Below are 21,406 nucleotides of genomic sequence, written 5' to 3' on the forward strand. Positions count from 1 at the left end.
TGAGGTCTTCCCATTGTCTCATAGTTGCTTAGAACATGTTGCTTATGGGTGAATGCTGTTCTAGATGCTGAGCCTACATTAAGTGATCTGTAAATTAGAGAAGATTTATTTTTGTTTCCTTTTCTTATCAGCACAGATGCCTTTTCTTTGGAACTAAATAACTTAGTCTCACTCTGTGGCCTCCACTTTTACCCTCCACTAAATATGAATTATTAACATCATGATTTCATTACTCAATTTCTAAAGAAATATTATTAATTCACTAAAATTAATTAAGTGTTAATAGAGGGAACTGAATGTCTTTCCTAGGTCACTCTTTAATTAAATGGGATAAAATTCAATAATTCTTCTAGTGGTTTAGTTTGCATAATGACCAACATTTGGTTTTTTTATATTTTTATTTCTCTCCAATAGGTTGATAGGCAATTTCATTTAGGAATGCAGCAACTGATGAATTCTGAATCATCTGGGAGATTGATTAACATAATAAACTGTATTAAATCATAAACTTGAATTTATCATGAAATTGACAAAATTTTTCTTGTGATCTGGAAATATAACCTAAATTACTGGGTCAAGCCATTAAGGTGATTATGAATTAGACACATTACTTAAAAATCCTCCTAGACTACTTTAAAACCTGCGAATGCTTACTTAGTATAATCTTGCTATAACACTACCATATACTTCTTTTTATCTTTTAAGTCTGCATGGACATAACTGCCTTTCTGTGTGCATTCATTTCAATAAATTACCTGTCCTGAATATACTATGAAGAAAATTAGTGATTTAACTAATTGAACTTACAGTACTTTGATTATTCCAAATTTGCAGTGCTTTTAAGATTCAGATATTAATATGCTCTGAAATCAAATGGAGAAATTTTAAGGAATTTAAACAAAAACAATGTTTTACATTATATTCTACAGGCAAGACCAGTAAAGTGACTAATCTAGAATGTTGACATAGTATGTAAAACTGGTTTCTTAACTTACTAAAAATGTGCTTTTGTATTAAACAATGTCTATTTATATGACTCCTAAGATCTGTGACTAAAAAAGCAAAACCAATTTCATATATTATGAGATTTAAATAAAATGAAACAGTAGCCTGTTAAGTAAAATTTAACCTTTCAAAATCTTACATTGTGAGAGCATTTACAACAATTGTTATTAAATTTACTAATGAAAATCAGAAAAATGGTAAAAATTTTATATATTTATAATAAATTTCATTATTCATAATAATAAAATTTACATTAATAGTAATAATGTAAATATATTCATAAGAATAAATAGGTATTATCACAATAATTTAACAAATGTCACTTTCTTCTTCTAAAACAAAATACTAAGTGTTATGGTCACACTGTATGAAGGGTATTCATGATAGTTATTTTCAGTAGTGCATCAGATCATTATTTATTAAGCACCTTTTTACCTGGTGGTATGCTGATTAATAATGTGTAGCTTTAATTACATTAAAGCTTTACTTTGAAAAGATGTTCAACTTAGTTTGCTTTATCAAGAAGGGCACTTACATTTTTTTAAAATCAGTTTTATAAAAAATACATGACTGGTTACAGTAAGTCAGCAGAAAGTTAGAAGGTAGAAATACACACTTTGGCTTATGGATTTAAGTGAATGTATCTCCAACCATTAAATTAGAGATACTTCAAATACACACTTAAGTCTTAGAAATCTTCTTGACTATTAGTGACAAATTTCTCAAGTAATGTTCCAATATAATTGCTTCTTTTAAGTGATTTTTAAGGACATTAATGAGGTCATGATATATTACCAAATTATGTTAGATGAAGGTCCCACATACAATAAACAAAATTTTTGTGCCCAGTTACATACGATTTAGGGCTTAAGAAATGTTGAATATTGAAGTTAAAATTGCATTAATGGGATTTTTATATTTTTAATTTGGATATTGACTTCGTAAGAGAAAACCTCTTTATTGTGATTCTATACAAAGCTAAGGTTATAGATATCTTCATGTAGGGAAAAAGCATCGTTCATTCTACTAGCAGAGATCAGTTTGCCCTTTTGAAAATAACTGTCTTAGGCTGATTTATAAATCAGGGAAATGACTTTTTAGGGAATTATCCTTCTTATATTTATCCCTTTATTAATAGTCAAATTATTTGTAGGTAAAGAATTATAATTAAAAAATAGACCCAATGTGATATAAAAAGATAGAAAGGTATAAACCTTCAATATCTCTTTCAATAGAATTAATTGTTAAAGTGCAAAATGTAGTTTAAGTTATTGAGTTTATTTTGTAATAGTAGGGAATTACTCCTGCCAACTATTGACATCATGACCAAAAACACACAAATATAAGATAACCAGTGTAACCTCTAGTCAAAACCAGATTACTGTAAAAGCTAAGCAATGGTAAAAGAATCAAGATCTCTATTTTAACTTTTTGGAAATGTCACTGATAAAGTAAACAATGTGGAATAACAGTGCTTAAGGGTGGCAGAATATCAGTATATTTAAAAGTAGGCAAGAACTATATAGATTATTTAAAGATGGGAAAATAGGACATATCAAAAAGTTAAATGTGGAAGCATTTCATGGGGGAAAGATGCATTACTATTTTAAGATTTTTTTGTATATAGTTGGGGAGTTACTGCTGAGAAAATAATACTTTATTATGGAGTAAGAAAATTGACTTAGATGAAATTACAATAAAAGCATTTTTTAAATGTCTGGTTTGTAATAGAATTTAAAACCTTGGAGTTTGAAAATGGGATTGCCATTTATCTCTGTGCAGTACACAGATGGCGAAGTGAACAAGGAGATAGAAGAGAAAAATTCCTTACATTTCTTCCAGACCTTTGAGTACAACATAAATTAAATATTTTAAAAAGTTTTCCAATAGTTGGCTTTCAATTTTGACTACTAACTTTATTTATGCACTGATTCATTTATGCATTGATTTTTTATTATTTTTATGCATTAAAATCATACTTATCTGCAGTTAAGCAGAATGATTGTAGGTTCTTTTGGCTATTGTAGTTTAAGTTGTAGTAACACATAGTATATTGAAAGTATAGGCTAAGTTTCTGAATACAGTTTATTCACTGTCATTTTTCACCCTTAAATAATCTTTAAATAAAATAATTTCCTGCTTATTAAATTTAATGAGTATATGCCTTATAAAAATTTTCATTTCATAGGAAAAAATATTGAGAACCTCATCAATATATCTTTAATTCAGCTATTTGAAGAGATGGCTATGCAGGGTACTGCTTTTCTTTCAATAAGACATGAAATTTGAACATACTATATTCTTAATGTGATTATATTTTTCTAAGGGCATAAAAATCTTACTCATTTTATCACATAATAAATTGAACTTTTGGGTAAATTTTTGAAGAGAATATCTAGACAGAGCAAAATGGGAAGCTGAAGCAATAGTTCAAATAAGAAACTACTTTGGTCTCAAGTATGTATGTTTTTCAGAATAGATGTTCATATCCAATTATCTAGAAAATGGCCTCAAATCTACATTTCAATTTCAATGCTCAAAATAGAACATTAATGCATCTCAGAAGATTTTGGAATTAATGAAATGAGCACTACTCTGGACTTTAGTCAGAGTAACCATGATGAGCAGATTAATGAGGTGGAAGAGATAAGAATTTTGGAACAGTATGACCTTGTTTTCATAATATTTATAGTTTATAAAGAGAATGCTTTGCCACTCATATTTGAATCTTCAAATGTTAAGATATTCAAATAAAATAAATTTGAAGTTGAAATTCTAAAAATCAAGTCCTGTTCTGAGAGACATGGGATCTGCTAATAAACAAATAAACTTTTAAGGAATTTAGAGACTCTAAAATGTTGTACAGAAATTTCTAATGAGCTATGATTTTTCATATATAAAATGTATCCCTATTTCCATGTATAAAATATTTATGGACACATAACCAAAAGCCAGTTCAGAAGGGAGACACAACCAGGAAAGCAGTATGTTAGGAACACTGAAGCCAAGAATAAGTGGAGGTGTGGTTGTCAAAAATAATGCTAAGGATACACATACCTCTCCTTCATTTTTTCCTCTTTCCTCTTGCTCTCTCACACACACACACAAATACACATATATTCAAATATACACACACCCAGTGATACCTACATGTATCCACACATATGTGTATGTGCACATATAGGTATACTCACTCACACACACACAGATCTACCTAGACATAGACACACACACACCCATACATGCAATGATGAGATAATTTTGGAACATTCAAAAAGACTTAAAAGCAAACAAAAGACAAAGAGCAAGAACTAACCAAATTACATTTTGTTACAACCTTCTTCCTTCTGACAAGAATAATCCTGAAATGAACCGAGAAGAAATTCAAAGGAGTAGAAATCTAAACAATGAAACAATGAAACTCAAGGTAGACAAGGAGAGGAAGCCTATTTTCAAGTTTGAACAGGTAATTTATAAGCTAGTGCACTGATAACTTCTGCCAGTAATGGAAAAAATAGACAAAAGAATATAAACTTGATATTAAAAAAAGAAAGACTCGGCAAACTGTAGCTCTGTGAGTTTACTGGAGATTCTGGGCAAAATTTTAGAAATTACAAAAAGCCTTTTTTTCTTAAATTTTCAAAAGAAACAGGTTTAGATTTCTTAAAAAGAAATGATCATTAATATTTACAATGGGAATATTAAGAACAACTGTTACAAATTTTGGATGAGGTTTCTAGAGTAATAATAGAATGACAGAAATATATCTTGATTTTAGGAAAGCATTTACATAATCCTACACGACATTCTTTAACAATATAAATATAAAAAGGTGGTCTGGATGACATTTCTAGTGGGTAATGAAGTTGATATTGATCAGGACGAAGGCCTCTGGTAGTGTTTTGAAGGGCCATATCCTTTTTTAACATATACAACGTGGCTAAAAAAAGAAGAAACATTTATTTCTTGATTGATTACTTTATCTCCTTTTCAGTTCTAACAGCCTACAAGGTAAAATAATTTCAACTTCACAGATGAAGGAACTAAGATTCATAAAGGTTAAATAACTTTCCTCATATCTGGAGGTCAGTAATTACAGAACTGGGTTTCAAACTCAGGTCTACATGACCCTTTAAATGTATTTCCTGAGAGGACAAAAGGCACACATACCAAATCTGTGGTCCCAGAAAGCTGCGGAGTTATGTTAAAACATTGAATGATGGAATCAAAAGCTGGAAAGTAGGGAGTCATGGGTCAGAAGAAAAAAAATGAAATTCTCTTGAAATTAATACTAAATTTTACAAGAAACCTTCAAAAAATCAATTGAACATACACAAAATGTCAAATCAGGTTTTATCAGGAGATCATGTAATAAAGATTGTGAAATTTGAGTGTGAGCTTTATTAGTCAGTAAGAGCATGGTGATAAAAATAAACGTAATCTTCAACAGTGTTAATGGAAATACTGATGAGGCAAAGGAAGAGGATCACACTGTTATCTTCAGATGTTGGAGGACATTGAGTTTCCCATGTTAATCCAAGGTGTCATGTTCTAAAGGACATGTGACAAACTGGCAAATATTGAGTGATGTTTGCCATATGGACATTTAGAAGAGCAAGTGCTTTCCCTACCATACCTTGTAATTTGTAAATATTTGTTTCATTTGGGTGCCATTATTGTACAGGATAGTTTTTCTATGACAGCTTTATAAAAATTCCCAGAGAATAATGGTTCAGTAAGAAATGGAATGTTCTAGTCTCATAAGTGTAGCTATATGAGAAAAGCAGTTCTAAATGATGCTTGGTTTCTAAATTATATCTTTATATCTGGAAAATATCTATCTTACAAAATCTATAGTTTTTTTGATGATAATGCAACAGTGCTTATATTAACACTTTTTATGTATTTTTATATCCAGACATGTTATTGCTGCTATAATGTGTATTTTCCAGAAATGTATAATTTCCATATTTTTATTGTGCTTTTATGAATGCTTTTCTTTGATGTTTATAAATGCTGAAAAGGCTCCCTTAAGGAGAGGAAATTTAAATGTAAATAAGCTTTTTAGTCAATTTAAAGTAAACAAATTGAGACATTATTTAAGGTATATACCATATTTTGTGCTCGAACACTGTCAGCATCTTATTCACGTAGCAGTTAAATAACTCAACTTTTGTGTTACATTCCAGTGTTTTTCAATGGATATTTGTAACAAAGAAAATAATATGTATTTTAAAAAACCTACTACAAAGAGACATTGATGAGACATAATGCTTAATAACAGATTGACTATAATTAAACCTAATTAACTTTTTGCTCTATGCCTCTGAGACAAGATTACAGGAGCCTTTTGCAGAATTTTTAAATATAGGGAATGCAACATTGACTCATACAAATAATGTATCTTTTAGAAAGAGAAAGGTTATTTGTTCCCTTGTTCTCTAATGGAGAAGCTTTGTTTGTCAAAGTCTTTCCTTAAAAAGTTGACCTCCACTCATCTATAAAGAAAACATAAAGACATCCTTAGGTGACTGACCAGCTTATTCAAACCTGGTTTCCATAATGAAAATATCAAGTTTAAGGTAAAATGTAAAACCTTAAAATCAGTTTGCATTTATAATTCTCTAGCAAACATTCGATTTCATTGTTAACCTTGGCAATATTTCTTGAAGCATTTTCCAGAAGTTGATGTCAAGGGCTGGTCTTTGGAAACACTCTCAGAACCTATGCAGACTCTGAGAAGTTTGCAGTCACTTCATGGAGTCTGCCTAAGTCTTGATATTACATGTCTTTGTTGTGTACCTTTTGTCATTAAAAGTGCAGAAAAACGATTATTTGTAATTTCTGAGATATATGTAGAATATTATGCAACTAGCCAGTTAATGAAAGAGGACGCGAAAAGCCAAGAAAATAGAGTATCTTCAAACGTCTGGCAAATATCCTCCAAATCAAGGCAAAGATTATAGTTTAGTGGCAGTGTTCATTTTTTCTTATGACTTTAAGACTTAGTAGTGCAACAAAATATTAATATTTATAGATTCATATTTTCTCTTTATTATACCATAGCAACTGGATGCAAAGAAAATACACAGTAGCTATTGTATCAATAAAAGAAAAAATTCCCAAAGTTTTACGAGTTTCTAATTTAATCAATTTGGATAGAGTGAATAAAATACTTTCCAATCTATCAAAACATATGCATTTGAGCCTCTCCATAAACACGCATGAAGTACTTTTCATATCTTCATAGTAAACCCTTTTATCTTTGCTGTCTGTCAAAAGATAGAAAGGGTCAGATAAGTTCAGGGCGTTCTGGACAACCAATGTCTTTAGGATGCACTAAGGTCTCCTGAAGTGCTTTAATAGGACACATGGTTTAGGCACAATTGTCCAGTTCCTTATAGTAAAAGTTAGTCAAGGTTGCTCATCATGTGGGTGCATATACAAGACTATCATTTCAGACACTTGAGGCTTATTCCACAGAATGAAAATGTGACTTATGGAAGAATTATACTAGCCATTTCAAGATAGCATAACTTACTATCTGAGCCTTAGGTAGAGGTGAACAGAAAGCATAATTTATGTGAGGAGCAATCTCTACATAAGGGAGAGGGTGCTGTCTGGATATCAAACATCTGATCTCTCACTTTGGTTTTATTATGAACTAGCTCTGAATATAGAAAAGTCAACTGATTTCTATGTTTCCTACTTTTCTCTTTTATAAGATGTCCATTTAAACTTCAAAAAAAGTATATGATAGATTACAATTTCAATTGTATGAATTTTAATACAAAACATATAAAATCAATTTCAAAAATTTTCTGCATATACTGAAAATGTTTGTAAGAATGAACTAAGTATAGGCCTTCTCTAATTTCGTCTATTAAAGGTTGGTACCCAATATAACTTGAAAATATTGAGCTTAACTATTCTTTTTGCAAAAGGGAATCTAGAAAAAGACTGCTTCCCACAGAAAATTTATTAACAATAGGTGCTCAATTAAGTGTTTTTATACAATGAACAATGCCCCTTTTTATATAAATAATCAGGGGAGAAATATTTTTAAGTAATTTTTTTTCTTTCCATCACTCCAGCTACGCACAAAATTCTGTTGTAAAGACATATTTCTATGAGGAGGTATTCATTGTAGATGTACAGAAGTCTATGAAAACCTATGTTTACAAGAAAAAAAATGGATTATCATTCTAACCAACTGCATATTCACACATGCTTAATGAAAGCTATCTGATGATATAATGAATGTTTAATTTTGAGGACGTGCATACAGTTGGCAACTATTTTTCAAGACTCACCATCCAACAAACTAAATTTTCTCATTTTAAATCCTTCATGTCACCTTTTGGACATTTAGTTGAAATTTTGGAACTAACATGATCACATTAAAAATATAAATGGAAGAAGCATTAACCATGGACTGATTCTCAACTTCGAGAGTTAAAATAAATACAAGTGTGGATTAGAATAAGATTATGTTGACAATATGTAAATCAAAACTTCCAAAACGATTAGACTTTTCTTTGAAAATATCCCATCCATTGCTTTCCCTCCAACAGACAAAAGTAACAAAAGAGGAAGGTAGCAAAAAAGGAAACAGGAAAGCCTGCTTCAATAACTGGACATATCGATTTAATTGGTTAAAAAGTCCAAATGCTAATACTCCTAATAATCAGCCATTCCTTTTGTGTTTTGGTAACATATATCCTTATACAATTTATGTCAAATGGAATTTTTTGATTCACCTCCGACATTTCAAAGTTTCCGTTTTTGAATTCCCCTAGTCTTAAGTAAGTAACACATTGTCTACCTTGTTTGAAATCTACAACATTTTCCCCAACATCTACGGCTCCATGATGTAAAATGTCATTTTGCCGATCTTCTGTTCCAGTACTTACTTTAATTTTTTTAATTAAAATCGGATTTTCAAATATAATCACAAAGAAATCTCCTGCTGAAGGTGGTTTCCCCCAAAAGTACTCATCAACACTACTATAAGCCTTGCTTGCTTCATAATTTTCGAAAACATTCATGTTGGTATATAGATTGGCAGGAGGGTTATCAGGGATGTCAAATGACTCTTCTTCAAAATCATCATCCTTCAGCTTATTCTCAGTCCCTTTATATGATGAATAATAACCCATGTGCTGAAAGAGAGATGGTTTAAAACGGATCACATTTTTCTGAGCTAAAAGACCCCGAAAATGAGTCAATAGCCAATCACAAGGCATTTCTTGATAAAACATTAATAAAAAGTGTGCTAAACGTGGGAGATCATGAGAATGATAAAGTTTTCCAATGTAGCCAAGCTTAGAGAACTCAAGAGTTACCCAGTAGGTTCCTTCTAGGGATGTAATGACTTTCTTGATGGCAGTTAAGAAATTTTTTGAACATCGAACATCATCTTCAAGCATTACATAATAGTCTGAAGTATTGGCACAAAAATTAAGCAGAAAAGCATAGTCTACATTTTGCTTAGAACGAAATCTGACTCTGTCTTCTGGATCATTGTAATTTCTCTTAAGGCCATCCAGGATTGGGTAATATTCCTCTGGAGCATGTATAACTATTAGTCTTCCTGCAATAATGTGGTGGGCGAATTTCTGTGTAATATCCTGGACCATGACATCACGCCAGGATGAATTAAAGTCTGCTAGGTGAACCACCACTGAAATTTCCTTCAGCTCCTCGTAGCTGGATTGCTCAAAAATTGACTTGATTGTCTCGAGTAAATAGTTTCCCTTTTTTCGTTTCACTGATGAAAGTCCAATTGTAAGAAACCCTGAGCGAAAGAATTCAAAAAGAAGACAAATTAAATGTGAAATAGGCTTTGAATAACATAGAAAAAAAAAAATCTTTTCCCCTCAGGCCTGCTACGGTATTAGGTACATCTAGTAAATGGTATGTGTAGAATAGTTTGTGAGTGAAGTCTTAATGTTAAATATGTAAAGGCTATAGGACTTAATACATAATTGATTTTTCTCTGGAAAAAAAATGCATCTTAAGCACAATGACATATGAGCTTTATTGCTGTAAACATTTGTTTATGAAATAAAAAATACGACTTAAGGTGTTTTGCAGCTTAATGTTCTCATATATGCCCATTAGAGAAGATAGATTTTTGGATAATATCCACACTATTAAAAAATGCAAAAGGAGAAGGAAATTCACAGTTAAGGATGACAAATAAGTCTCAAATGATAAAAAAGAAAATTAAGCATAACTCATTCTTTTAATTATCTTTAAATTTTTCATAGAAAACATGTTACATTTTCATTTTTCTTTGATCATTGTCATTATCTCGCACCAGAAAAATAATTGGACTTCACAATTTTATTTTGAAATTTACCTAGAACGTTAATTAGAATGGAAACAAAATTATAAACTATTTTTTAAAACTGCATTATTATTCAAATATATAGTACATTGTTCCAATACATGAATATCACTGTTTTCCTTATTTTGAAACACATTTTAGAGCAATTTTCTGATGGGAAATTTTTATTCAGAATCTAAAATCTAAAATTAGAAACTGGATATCTGTAGGGAATAAAATAAAACCTTGTGAAATGGCAGTTTACTTCTAAGAAGTGTAGATGTCTCTTTCTCAAAATATTTTCCCTTTTTAAAGCTCTGATTCTCACCGTGATTCAGAACTGAATAAAATTTCCTAAAAACTACTTGAAAAATAGGAAAAATGTTTCTATTCACCAAGATCACTGTTTTAATACAGACACCTACTTGTTGTGACTTATGCAATACTGAAAAAGCCCTTTCTAAGAATAATCTTTCTTACTAGTCTGTCAGAGAGGCAGAGATTTACACATTTTGTTTAAATACCTGGGTTTACGACCCTAACTTCTTTTGAAAAATGAATATGTTCTGTGGTACCATTCAACTCAAGATACCAGCCTTTACTAATGCCCTAGAATAGCCAATACTATGAGAATACTTCCTACATTAAAGGCAGGAATCTATGCATTTTGCCTGTAATATGCATCTTGAATATTCCTAACCATCTTTTGGGATAGCTTTGCACTTGTCATCATTTCTGCTTTATAGATGAGGAAAGGAAACTCAATCACAGGGAGATGTGTTCACTTGTGCAAAGTGTAACACCTAATGAGTAGTGTGGGGCCAAGATCCAAAGTGCCCTGCATGTACACTCTGTTTTATATCACCTCTTTGTATAAAGCAGTGGCATATGTGTATTGTCAGTTTACTAACTTAGGACGGAAAGGGAGAATCAGTAATGTTTGCACAAAGGTAGTGTAACAGATGGAGATAAAAATAAACATTGGCAATCTTATGCAATTAGAAGAAAGCCTTAAGAGCGATAGACATTTGAAATGAAGGAATGAATGGAATATAGACCTAAAGAAGCCCGAATTAAGTTAAGTTACAATTTCCTCAACCTGGTGATCACAGACTCACTTGTATAAACATTTCTTAATGGGGAATTCAATTTCTGTGGTCCCCACATGACCTATTAAGAAATTCATGGTATCACTGTGTTTCATTGATTTCACGAGTCATATTTTTCACACAGAAACATTTTAAACTCAGGCTGAATATTATAATTGATGGCATCTTACAATTAAAACTGATAATGATGATGCTTTCTTAGTGGCACATTAATTAGATCATGATACCTTCTATAGTCTACGGTGTCTTGAAATCCATAGAGTGTGTGTAGTATGTTACTTCTCAGATCCAATCTACCGATAGTGAGTTGAATAGTTTTCTCCAAAAATTCAGGTCTACCTGGAACCTCAGAATATGACCTTATTTGAAAATGGAGTCTTTGCAGATATAATTAGTTAAGGATCTTGAGATAAATCATTTTGGATTTAGAGTGGGCTCTAAATGCAATGACTGGTGTCCCTGAAGAAGAGGAGAGAACACAGAGAGACACAGAGACCAAGGGAAGAAGATCCTGTGGAGACGGAGGCTGGGATTGTCGTTAAGCTCCCACAAACCAAGGGACGGCAAGAGTGACCAGAAGCTGAAAGAGTCAAGAAAAGATTCTCCCCTATAACTTTCAGGAGAGCGGCTCTGTCAGTACCTTGATTTTGAACATCTGGTCTCCAGAAATATGAGAGAATAAATTCCCATCGTTTTAAACTACCTAGTTTGTGGTAATTGGTTATAGCACCTTGGTAAACTAAAAAAACGACTTCCACTACTTCAAAAGCAGTGGCAAGTCATAAAAACCAAAGCATTAGAGTTAGAAAATATATCGGTATGAGAATAGTTATTTTTAAAAGGGAAGTTTTAAAAGTTCAAATAAATTGATTTTTCTCAGTCTCTCTACGTGGTTCTACAGCAAACTGTTTGAAAGTTTATATAACAATTAGGCATTTTAAAAAATTTCTTTTTTTGGTTATTAATGGAACTGGATCAGTAATTGCAGTTTGTGAAGAAACACTGAATTACTTCCCAAAGAATATATATTAGTAAAGCCCATAAACTTTTATTGAGATACAAATGAAGCCAGATGTCATTATTTCATTATTTATTTTTTAAGATTTTATTAATTTATTTGAGAGAGAGAGAGAGAGTGAAAGAGAGAACGAGAGGGGAGAGGGTCAGAGGAAGAAGTAGACTCCCCGGGACTCGATCCCAGGACCCCGGGATCATGACCTGAACTGAAGGCAGTCACTTAACCAACTGAGCCACCCAGGCACCCCCTAATTTTAAAAAAACAAAAATACTTTATGTGTTCTTTATTTGAAAGTGTAGGGATACTTACGCTTTCTTTGTAAAGGCGTGGCAGCTAAGTAGCGATAGGTGACATTGATGGCTCCTGAGAAATTAGATAAATCTTTGAAAGTATGCACATAACGTTCTGAATTCAGCTGATGTGTGGATGTTTCCCTTATAAGTTGTTTATCTCCTTCCTGAATGCCATGAAGGAGGCAGAGAAAATAAATAAATAATAGATGGTCATGGATTAAATAAAGTTTCTCCTTACATGACGAACATATGGGGTTGATATGCAACATGGGTATTATATAAATCTCAACTACTGCACCACAAGCTATAGATCCTCATCTCTCACCTGAATTCCCACCTAGAGTCTCTACTCCAGGCTCTCCTACTCTATTGTACCCTTTATACTTCTCTTCCATTTGCTTTTCCACAGCATACATTAATAATGGCATTCTCTGGACAAAAAAATCTCTATGTGAAAACTCCCACTCCTTTATGTTAAAATTCAAATCCTTCACAATAATTCAATGATCTTAAAATTTCACAATAATCTACAGTGATGTAAAGCTAATTCTTACTAAGTTTCCCATATTTGAGTCATATTAAGCTATTTCATCTTCTTCAAGAATTGTTCAATAATACCATACATAATTTCTACATAATTATTTCTGGATAATTTGTTAATCAAGAAGCTTTAGTCAGTTACTTATATGGCCACTATAATCAAAGACTGTTGAGAATAGATAGCCATGGTCTTTGTGACATCAGTGTTTTTTCACATGTCTTCAAGATATCTTAAGATACATTTGTACCAAATATAGGAAATGTCTTCAGAACTTGCACTAGTTTTTCCCATGATATGTTTGCTTGTTGCTTGTGTGTGTGTGTGTGTGTACATGTGCGTGAATGCATGCGTGCGTGTTTGTGTAAGTAGTATTCTATTGGAGTTGAAGCCTGGTCCTTTTATGTTTAAGAACCCCTTTATGTAATTGGTAATGGACTTCTGTCATTTGATCTTTGAGAAGGTTTTTATTAAAAAAAGATTCATATTTAGCTTAAATATATCCTGTTAATTATTAATTGGTCCCTTTTTCTCTCTTACTTAGTATAAGTTCAATAGTAGATTTTGATTATTTAATCATGATTTGATCAAGTTTTTATTGGTTATACATTATTAGCAAAATATCGACTTGCTTGGCCTTTGTATAAGGCTTACTACCATGGGCAGAATATATATTCAAAGATAACCTATTTAGAAAGAATTTTGTTGTTTTTGGCAAGTGTCTACTGTACTGTGTGATGTTATATGGATCTATTTCTACTATTCCATATACAATGTCAGGTCAGGCATGTGCAAGCCATTAAGATTATAGAGGAAGTAAATGCATTTGAACCAATTTGGTCCTCATATTATCTGCCTGTGGTCAATAAAACTTTAATTAAATCACTGTCATAAAAAATTAGAAAGGATTCAAATACAAATTTTACCTCATTTAGAACATTCAATACTTTGCATCACATTCAAATGACAATGGAGAAAGGGACTGGCTCAAAATTTTAAATCATTGGCCAGACTGGAATTGTCTTAGAATAAAAATTGAGAACAGTAGACCACGACTGGGAAGAGCTTTCAATCTGGTTTTCGCTAACTCAAGATCCCTTCTGTATATTTAATTATGTTTATAAACCTATACTTGGTCTTTAATACTGTATTTCTATATTTTATATTGTCTTGATAATTGAGAAAAATATGTTAGCTTTTTACAATATTTATAATATGTTTGCCATCTATAAGTTACAGACTTTCAAAATATATGAAATTATACCTTGAATTCTATATTTCTTATAAATATACTAATTGAATATCTATTGAATTCTGATTATTATAATTTCTTTACACATAAATATTTTCATCTTGTCTTTCTGAAAACCTATAGAACATTATCAGAATTTTAAAATAAACTTAGGATTGCTAAAAAAGTAACTAAGGACTCAGTTCAGCACCAACTTCTTTAATAGTAATGTAATAGTGTCCATTATCAATACGGTCTAGGAGAAATATCTATAAGAATCACAGTAGTCACAACTCTGAAATCATTTTACCATCCTGCTCTTATGTGATGTTACATTCTAAAGGAAGTGCAGGATATTGAATATTTCTTTAAGAATTCTATTTTGAATGTGTAAAATCCCAGACCTTTTGTGTGTTAAGATAGAGTACATTCATCCTGATTGAAGGACATAACAGAATATAAAATGAAATGGAAGTTATATGAAAGCACTTTATTAAATTCTCAAGAACAAGCTCCTTTACACTTTTCAGCATAAATAAATAATGCAACTTTCACCTGAGTCAGCCTTGTTGGCTGCTTTCCAGAGGCATCTACCTGAACTGCTAGGCTCTCCCTGGATACCTTCTTTCTGTAGCTTACTATGCTGTGGTGTATTTCTCAGTAATAAGACAAAGCTTTATGACAATCATTTTCTGGATAGGAATGCAATTCAATGGACTAGCAACAGACTAAGTATATACCCTGGTGGCTACTTTGAAGATGCTCACAGCCCAGAGGCTTAGTTGATTGGGCATGTAGCGTCTCTTCTTAGTTTGCCTTGTAATAGTATTTGTCTCTTATACTGAGCTTGGCTTCCTTTCCAAATAAAAGGCACATATGTCCCGAATATGTAAGCAATGCATTAAACTGTTATATGCCAAGGATTTCAGGCCACAAATGGATTTTCTAGCAAAAACAGCAGAATAGAAAGTGCTAAGTAACTCCAGAGATCTTTCACTTGTAATTGTTTATCTGATTTCTCTGAATTATAAGTAGTATTTCCCCCTGAAAGAAGGAAAGCAGGAAAAGAAAGATCTGGGAATGTCTATGCTTAGCAAATTGTACACATTGTGGCATTCTGAAGTCAAGAAAAAAAACTGAATGAGATAATTTTGTGAAAACTGAAATAAACACCGATAAAAGGGTCAAAAAGGACAAGTGTTACAAAGAAACTACATTGTATACTTAGTAGGTGCCTGGCTTTCCCTGGCTATTAAACATTTTTAGAAAAGGATTTTAGTGTAGTTTTACATTAATTATTTAAATGTTTTAAATCTTTATACATGTTAAGCCTTGGGATGAAATTTGGCTTTGAATGAATTTAGGTAAAAAAAAATCATCAGTAAATAGTGAGAAATTAAACTAATAAAAATACTGTCATTAAATTTTCAGTAAGGGGAGTGCTTGTATTTAACCATCATTTTAACTCACTTTTTCCAACTTAATATAAGTACTTAAAAATAATTACAATTTTTACAACGAAGGAGCAATCTATTCTCTACACTTGGCCTGATTTGTAAATTTGACTAGATATATGCGTAATCTAGCCAGAGAAAATTTCATTGAGAAAGTAAATACTCTTTAGTCAGAGCTGCTTCATTAAATCATACCCTTTACATTAGATGGGTAGGACTGAAGCTTGGATAGAAATGTGTACAAATCCACAAGACAGGGCAATAGTATTTGATCCTCTTATAGATATACACTCTATTACTTCTTACACATTTTATAATGAATTTGAGGAGGTTCTCTATTAACAAGATGTAAGGATGTTTGTTGCATACAATGGTCCTTTGTCTGTTTAAAATGAAACACTGAAATTGTGTTTAAAAGTGTCTTACAAACGCAGCAAGTCATTGAATACAATAAGCATCCTGTCAATACAATGTGTTTGGTTTACAAGATGTGATTTACTGCTACCAGTAGACATATATGCAAAAGATAAATTTTTATTACAAAATTAAATCATTTATCAAAAGCTCTCCTTATTAATTTATGATCATTAATTTTATCCAGAAAAAATAGGGGATCACATGGGGCTTGCTATATTGTCTGTAAGTCTCATAAACCTAATAACTGGGTTTAAAGAAAGGTAAAAATGCATCTCATTAGTAAGTTTCTCCAGTTTGCTATGTTTACCTAAATCATGCCTAATCAAATTCTATTCATCTGTGGTGATTTCAGCCATTGTGAATTGTCTATGGATAACAGAATGAAGGGACCACAAGATCAAGAAGTATATGTGAATGTAAAAGGCATAGGCAGAGTCAAGATCTAGGAATCTGGCAGAATTTCATCATCAAAGAACAATGCTAACGGAAGCAAGATGCTTTATAGAAGACATCCTGAGAGGATCTGTCCCAACTAAGATCAAATGGTTGGCCTATCGGCATAGAATAGTACATGACAATTCATGGGTAGGTAATATCATGTTCAATTAATGAAATAAAAGATTTTACTGGGAAATGCTCTTTGTGGTTATTGTCAGATTTTCTCTTGCTAAGATATTCACTGAAACTTTCACCATGCTTGCATGGTGGAAAGTACTTTTCAGTCCTCTCTGTGTCCAAAGATTTTGATTTTCTGAAATATGTGAACAGGAGCAATAACATAAAGATTAGGATTTCTCCAGATATCTTAAGCTCAATTCAGACAGAAAGTAAATAAGCAAAAATGTCCATGTTATTCTCATCAGACATGAAATGATGTGATATTTACAATGATAACAAATAATAGAACAAATTGAGTTCTCAAAATTAGCCAGAGTAAGTCCTTTTGTATATTTCTAGAATTTACTTAAAAATTCATTTATATATTATATACTAAGTTATCTTTTTTAAACTACTGAATAGTTTTCACATCATTATCTCTAGTTCTTGAGGTTCCATACTACTTTTCAATGAATATAAATATATAACATGGTGGCCATTTATGACTATTCAAAATCAAGTGAGGTGTCATACATTATAATAAAATATTACTTCTTAACAAAATAGCATAATTAGTATCATTAATTAAAAAATAAGATTTTGAAAATTTCGATGATAATATAAAAAACTGAGAAAGTAAGGACTAATATCTTTAAGAAATTTTTAAAATTCTGCATATTTCAAATTAAAGCTCAAAAATTATTATGGCTGTACATAAAATTAATCCAGCATAGTGATAGTTAATTTATTTATAAACAAATACACATATTTGAACTACATGTGCAGCATTAAAGAAAACATTGCAACATAAATCAAAATAATTGTAATGCTGGGATTATAGATTTAATACAAAAAGGAGCTAGATAGAAAGTATACATGTTACAGTTATGCTCAAATAAGGCTGTTCCAGCAGCCTGGGATTGAAGTTAGGTTACAATTGGACTAAGCCTAATTTGATTTAGACCTTACTTGTAATAGCAACAACAAAAACAATTAACCTCCAAAACTTACCAGAACATAGCTGTCTTCAATGTACAAGTTCATAAAGAGAAGGAAAATGACAAGAACTCCCAAGAATGACACTGTGGAACGTTTTCTCAAGCATCTCATTTTATCAAGTATTTCAAAAATATGCTTCATTTGACAAAATTTAAACATTCTATCCTGTGGAAAAAGGGTACAGAATTACTGACAATTAATTTTGGATGTAAATATTTCTTCATATGTATCAAAAGCCAGGCTTTCATAAAATCTCACCCTTCACCTGTTTAACTAAAAAGTTGTTTCCAATTTCACACATCTGATTTTCACAGATTAGTAATATCTTAACATAAGGTCAATGCACTGCTTTATGTTGCTGGGGAGTAAATAAAAATAAAAAGCAAATCTCAATTATTTCTGAACAAATGAACATTGACAATGGTAATGCAAAAAAAAAAAAAAAGTCCTTTGATGATAAACAGCACAAAAATAAAAGAGAAAGACAAACATTAGGGTAACTTCTACCTCCTCATACTATAATGTAATGAAAATGGAAGAAACTAGAAGCATGGGCCTAATATTGATCTTGGAGTAAGTGCACTGAAAAGAGCACTTGGGAGGGAACCTGGGTCAAAGAAAGAGAAGTCGTAAAGGAAGTTAAACTTTTGGCTTAAGTCCAAACATATCTTTGAGAACTTGAGTTACAGTTGGTTTGCTTATTTTTCCAATAATTCTTGTTAAGTCAGAGTAAATCCTGGGGTGGCATATCTACATGGCCTTGCTTGATCTACTAACTAGAAGTTTGGCTGTTTATAATAATTCATGGACTGCAAAAACAAAATTAGCATCAGCAAGATTAGTGGAGATCTATTTTTTTTTCCCATTCTACTCTTCTACATTTTGTGTTATCTTCCAATCACTTATTTAGATTACTGATTGTTTGTTTAAAAAGTATAAACATATGGGGAATGATCAAAAGACTAGTCGAATCAATCATATTTTGTCTAAAATCAAGTATAATCTGGAAACTGTACCACTTCTAGTTGGGTACTGGGTCTTCCTGAGCTCAGTGTTAAGATGAAGTATTTATATAAATAAAGGAATTCAGGAAGTGAAAATGGCCTGTCCACCAAACCATTAAATGATGTCTAGGACATAGCAGGCAAGCAATATCTCTTCAATGAATTAATGCAAGAAAGAATTTATGAATCCTTATAAATTATAAGAAAGAATATTAGGAATTGGGAGAAAGGCTTAACAAAGGCAGAGAATGGAAGAATTCTCAAAAAGAAATGTTAAGAATTACTCTTCATTTTCTTTAGCCATATTTTTCTATAGGTTTTTTTTTTAAATTTTTCTTGTTGATTTGTAGAAGTTTTAAATATATGTGTAGAGATGCACACATATACACTTATCTTTGCTTATGTTGAAAATATTTAGGTATCTTCCCCAAGTATTATATTTTCTGTTGGGTTTGGCCAGCAAATCCTGAGGTAGCGAATGAAAAAATTACTCCAGACACCTTAGGAGGAGAAAGGAGAGGGTGTGGGGACCAGACACTCTAGTGGGGAAAGGTCCCAAGTCAAACTGCCTCCACTTTTATTGTGAACATTATCAATACATCAAGGGAATAAGAAAAACAAGAAGGAATGTGAAGCTTTAAGAATCAGGACAGGGAATAGGAAGTACCCTGTGATCAGAACATACCGTGCTCCTGACATGTGTGCAGTCAGGGAGTGCATGGAGTATGTGAAGACCAAAGATAAATGTTTCTCTAGGTTAAGCATTTACTCCCTGGGTGAGGGCATTGAGCCGCAACAAGGATCTGGCTGTTTTCAGCCCAGAAACTGCAAAGGAGGCCCAGTTTTCCGGACACTCCTTTGCTTTTCAACTAGTCTCACCCAGGGAGGCATGTGTTTATTAAATCTTCTCTAGCCAAGGCATTATGAATTCTCACAATTTTCTTCTTCTTGGTCTGACTTTTGCAGTGTAATGTTTTTGATTTCAAATTTATTTCATACATATGGCTTTTTTTGGTATAATGTTTAAAAAATATGGACAGTCTCCTTTATTTTGTTTGTTTGTTTTTTCCATGGATAGATTTTTTAATATATCTAGAATTTATCTTTTTGTCCTTTATCATGTAGTGGAATCATTTTATTTATTTATTTTTCATCTGGAGAGCTGATGGTCTTCTCCTTACAGTGCACTGGTCATAGCTACTAGTCACAATACCGCTCCTGACTTCAAGGGTGTGGGGAAGTATAATCTCCCTGGGAATCAGAAATAAAGAACATTACTATTGTATACCACACTTTATATCCAATCAACCATTCTTTTCACATGTGATGCCACTTCTAGAATAGGGTCACTTTCTAATTTGCATTTATAGGTTAAAAATGTATTTATAGATCCATCATTTATAACATTGTTCAATAAGAAAATATATAGCAATTTTAAACCAAAGCATGATAAGTGAAATTCTGTTATCTGGTAATGGTCCTGTAGATAAAACTGCATTATGTTTGTAAGAGATTTTTATCTGAATTTTAAAAATTGACAAAAATACAAAGGATTAGAATCTAATTATACACCAAAGGACACAATATTTTTAAATGTCAATTTGGGAAGACTTATCAATAACGCCAAATGCATGCGTTCCCTTTGACTCAGCAATTATACTTCTAAAAATCTATTTAAAGACAAAAATTGTATTAGTGAGTAAATGTTTAGCTACGGTGTTACAGGACAGTGATATTTGTAAAATAAATTGGAAACTATAAGATGTTAACATCTGTTACCTTAGTGTAGAAGAATTATCAAGAAATTTCAATCTTGTTTTTACTTTTTTCAATTTCCATACTTTCAAATGTATATATATTCAATAATACTTAAAAATTTACTTTTAATTTTCGAAAGTCTCTATCATCTGTTGGAAAACAAAACTGCATTTTATTTCTTGGACACAAAAGCATAAACACAGAAATTTTTTTCAAGAAAATAAAATTTAAAAATATGTAGCACTGTATGGTATGTTTTGGATGCTCTGAATTTGAATGTTATAAGTTCACTATAAATGCTAAGTCAAGAAGAAGTATATTCTAATTCTATTCCTTCGAGACAAAGACAAAATGTAAATAATGTGACTGCAAATTGAATTTGCAAAGTTCAAATGTAGATAATTACATATAAAGAAAATAAGTACACTTATTAAAATTTATTAAATACTTACTAAATGCTAGGCAATACAGTTGCGAGGGGAGCTCATTGATCTTTCAATAACAATGCTGAGATTTTAATACTACCATTAGTTTTACAAATGAAAAAAAAAGAAGAAAGAAAAAATCCAGGGTTTTCTTGAGGCGTCTCTACAAGGAATGATTCCAGTTTTTTTTTAAAGATTTTATTTATTTATTTGAGACAGAGAGAATG

The 21,406-nt window shown here is 31.6% G+C and overlaps 1 protein-coding gene across 21 annotated transcripts in view; it reads right to left on the reverse strand.

Annotated features, from left to right (window-relative positions):
• Positions 1-1,328: 1,328 nt before the first annotated feature.
• Positions 1,329-21,406, reverse strand: part of MGAT4C (MGAT4 family member C) — a 727,898-nt gene continuing 707,820 nt past the window's right edge. For 20 of the 21 annotated variants that reach the window (XM_032416622.1, XM_032416619.1, XM_032416615.1 and 17 more), the window contains 3 exons: positions 18,005-18,157; positions 12,773-12,920; positions 1,329-9,802 (listed from right to left, as the gene is read on the reverse strand). In XM_032416622.1, the coding sequence (XP_032272513.1) occupies positions 8,661-9,802; positions 12,773-12,920; positions 18,005-18,151 (1,437 nt within the window). In that variant the 5' untranslated portion in view covers positions 18,152-18,157 and the 3' untranslated portion in view covers positions 1,329-8,660. Of the gene's footprint in view, positions 9,803-12,772; positions 12,921-18,004; positions 18,158-20,775; positions 20,904-21,406 lie in introns of all 21 variants that reach the window. The other variant, XM_032416612.1, reaches the window with a different exon arrangement.

This window comes from Phoca vitulina, unplaced genomic scaffold, assembly GCF_004348235.1.
Source record: "Phoca vitulina isolate PV1807 unplaced genomic scaffold, GSC_HSeal_1.0 scaffold19, whole genome shotgun sequence".
Classification (NCBI taxonomy): Eukaryota; Metazoa; Chordata; class Mammalia; order Carnivora; family Phocidae; genus Phoca; species Phoca vitulina.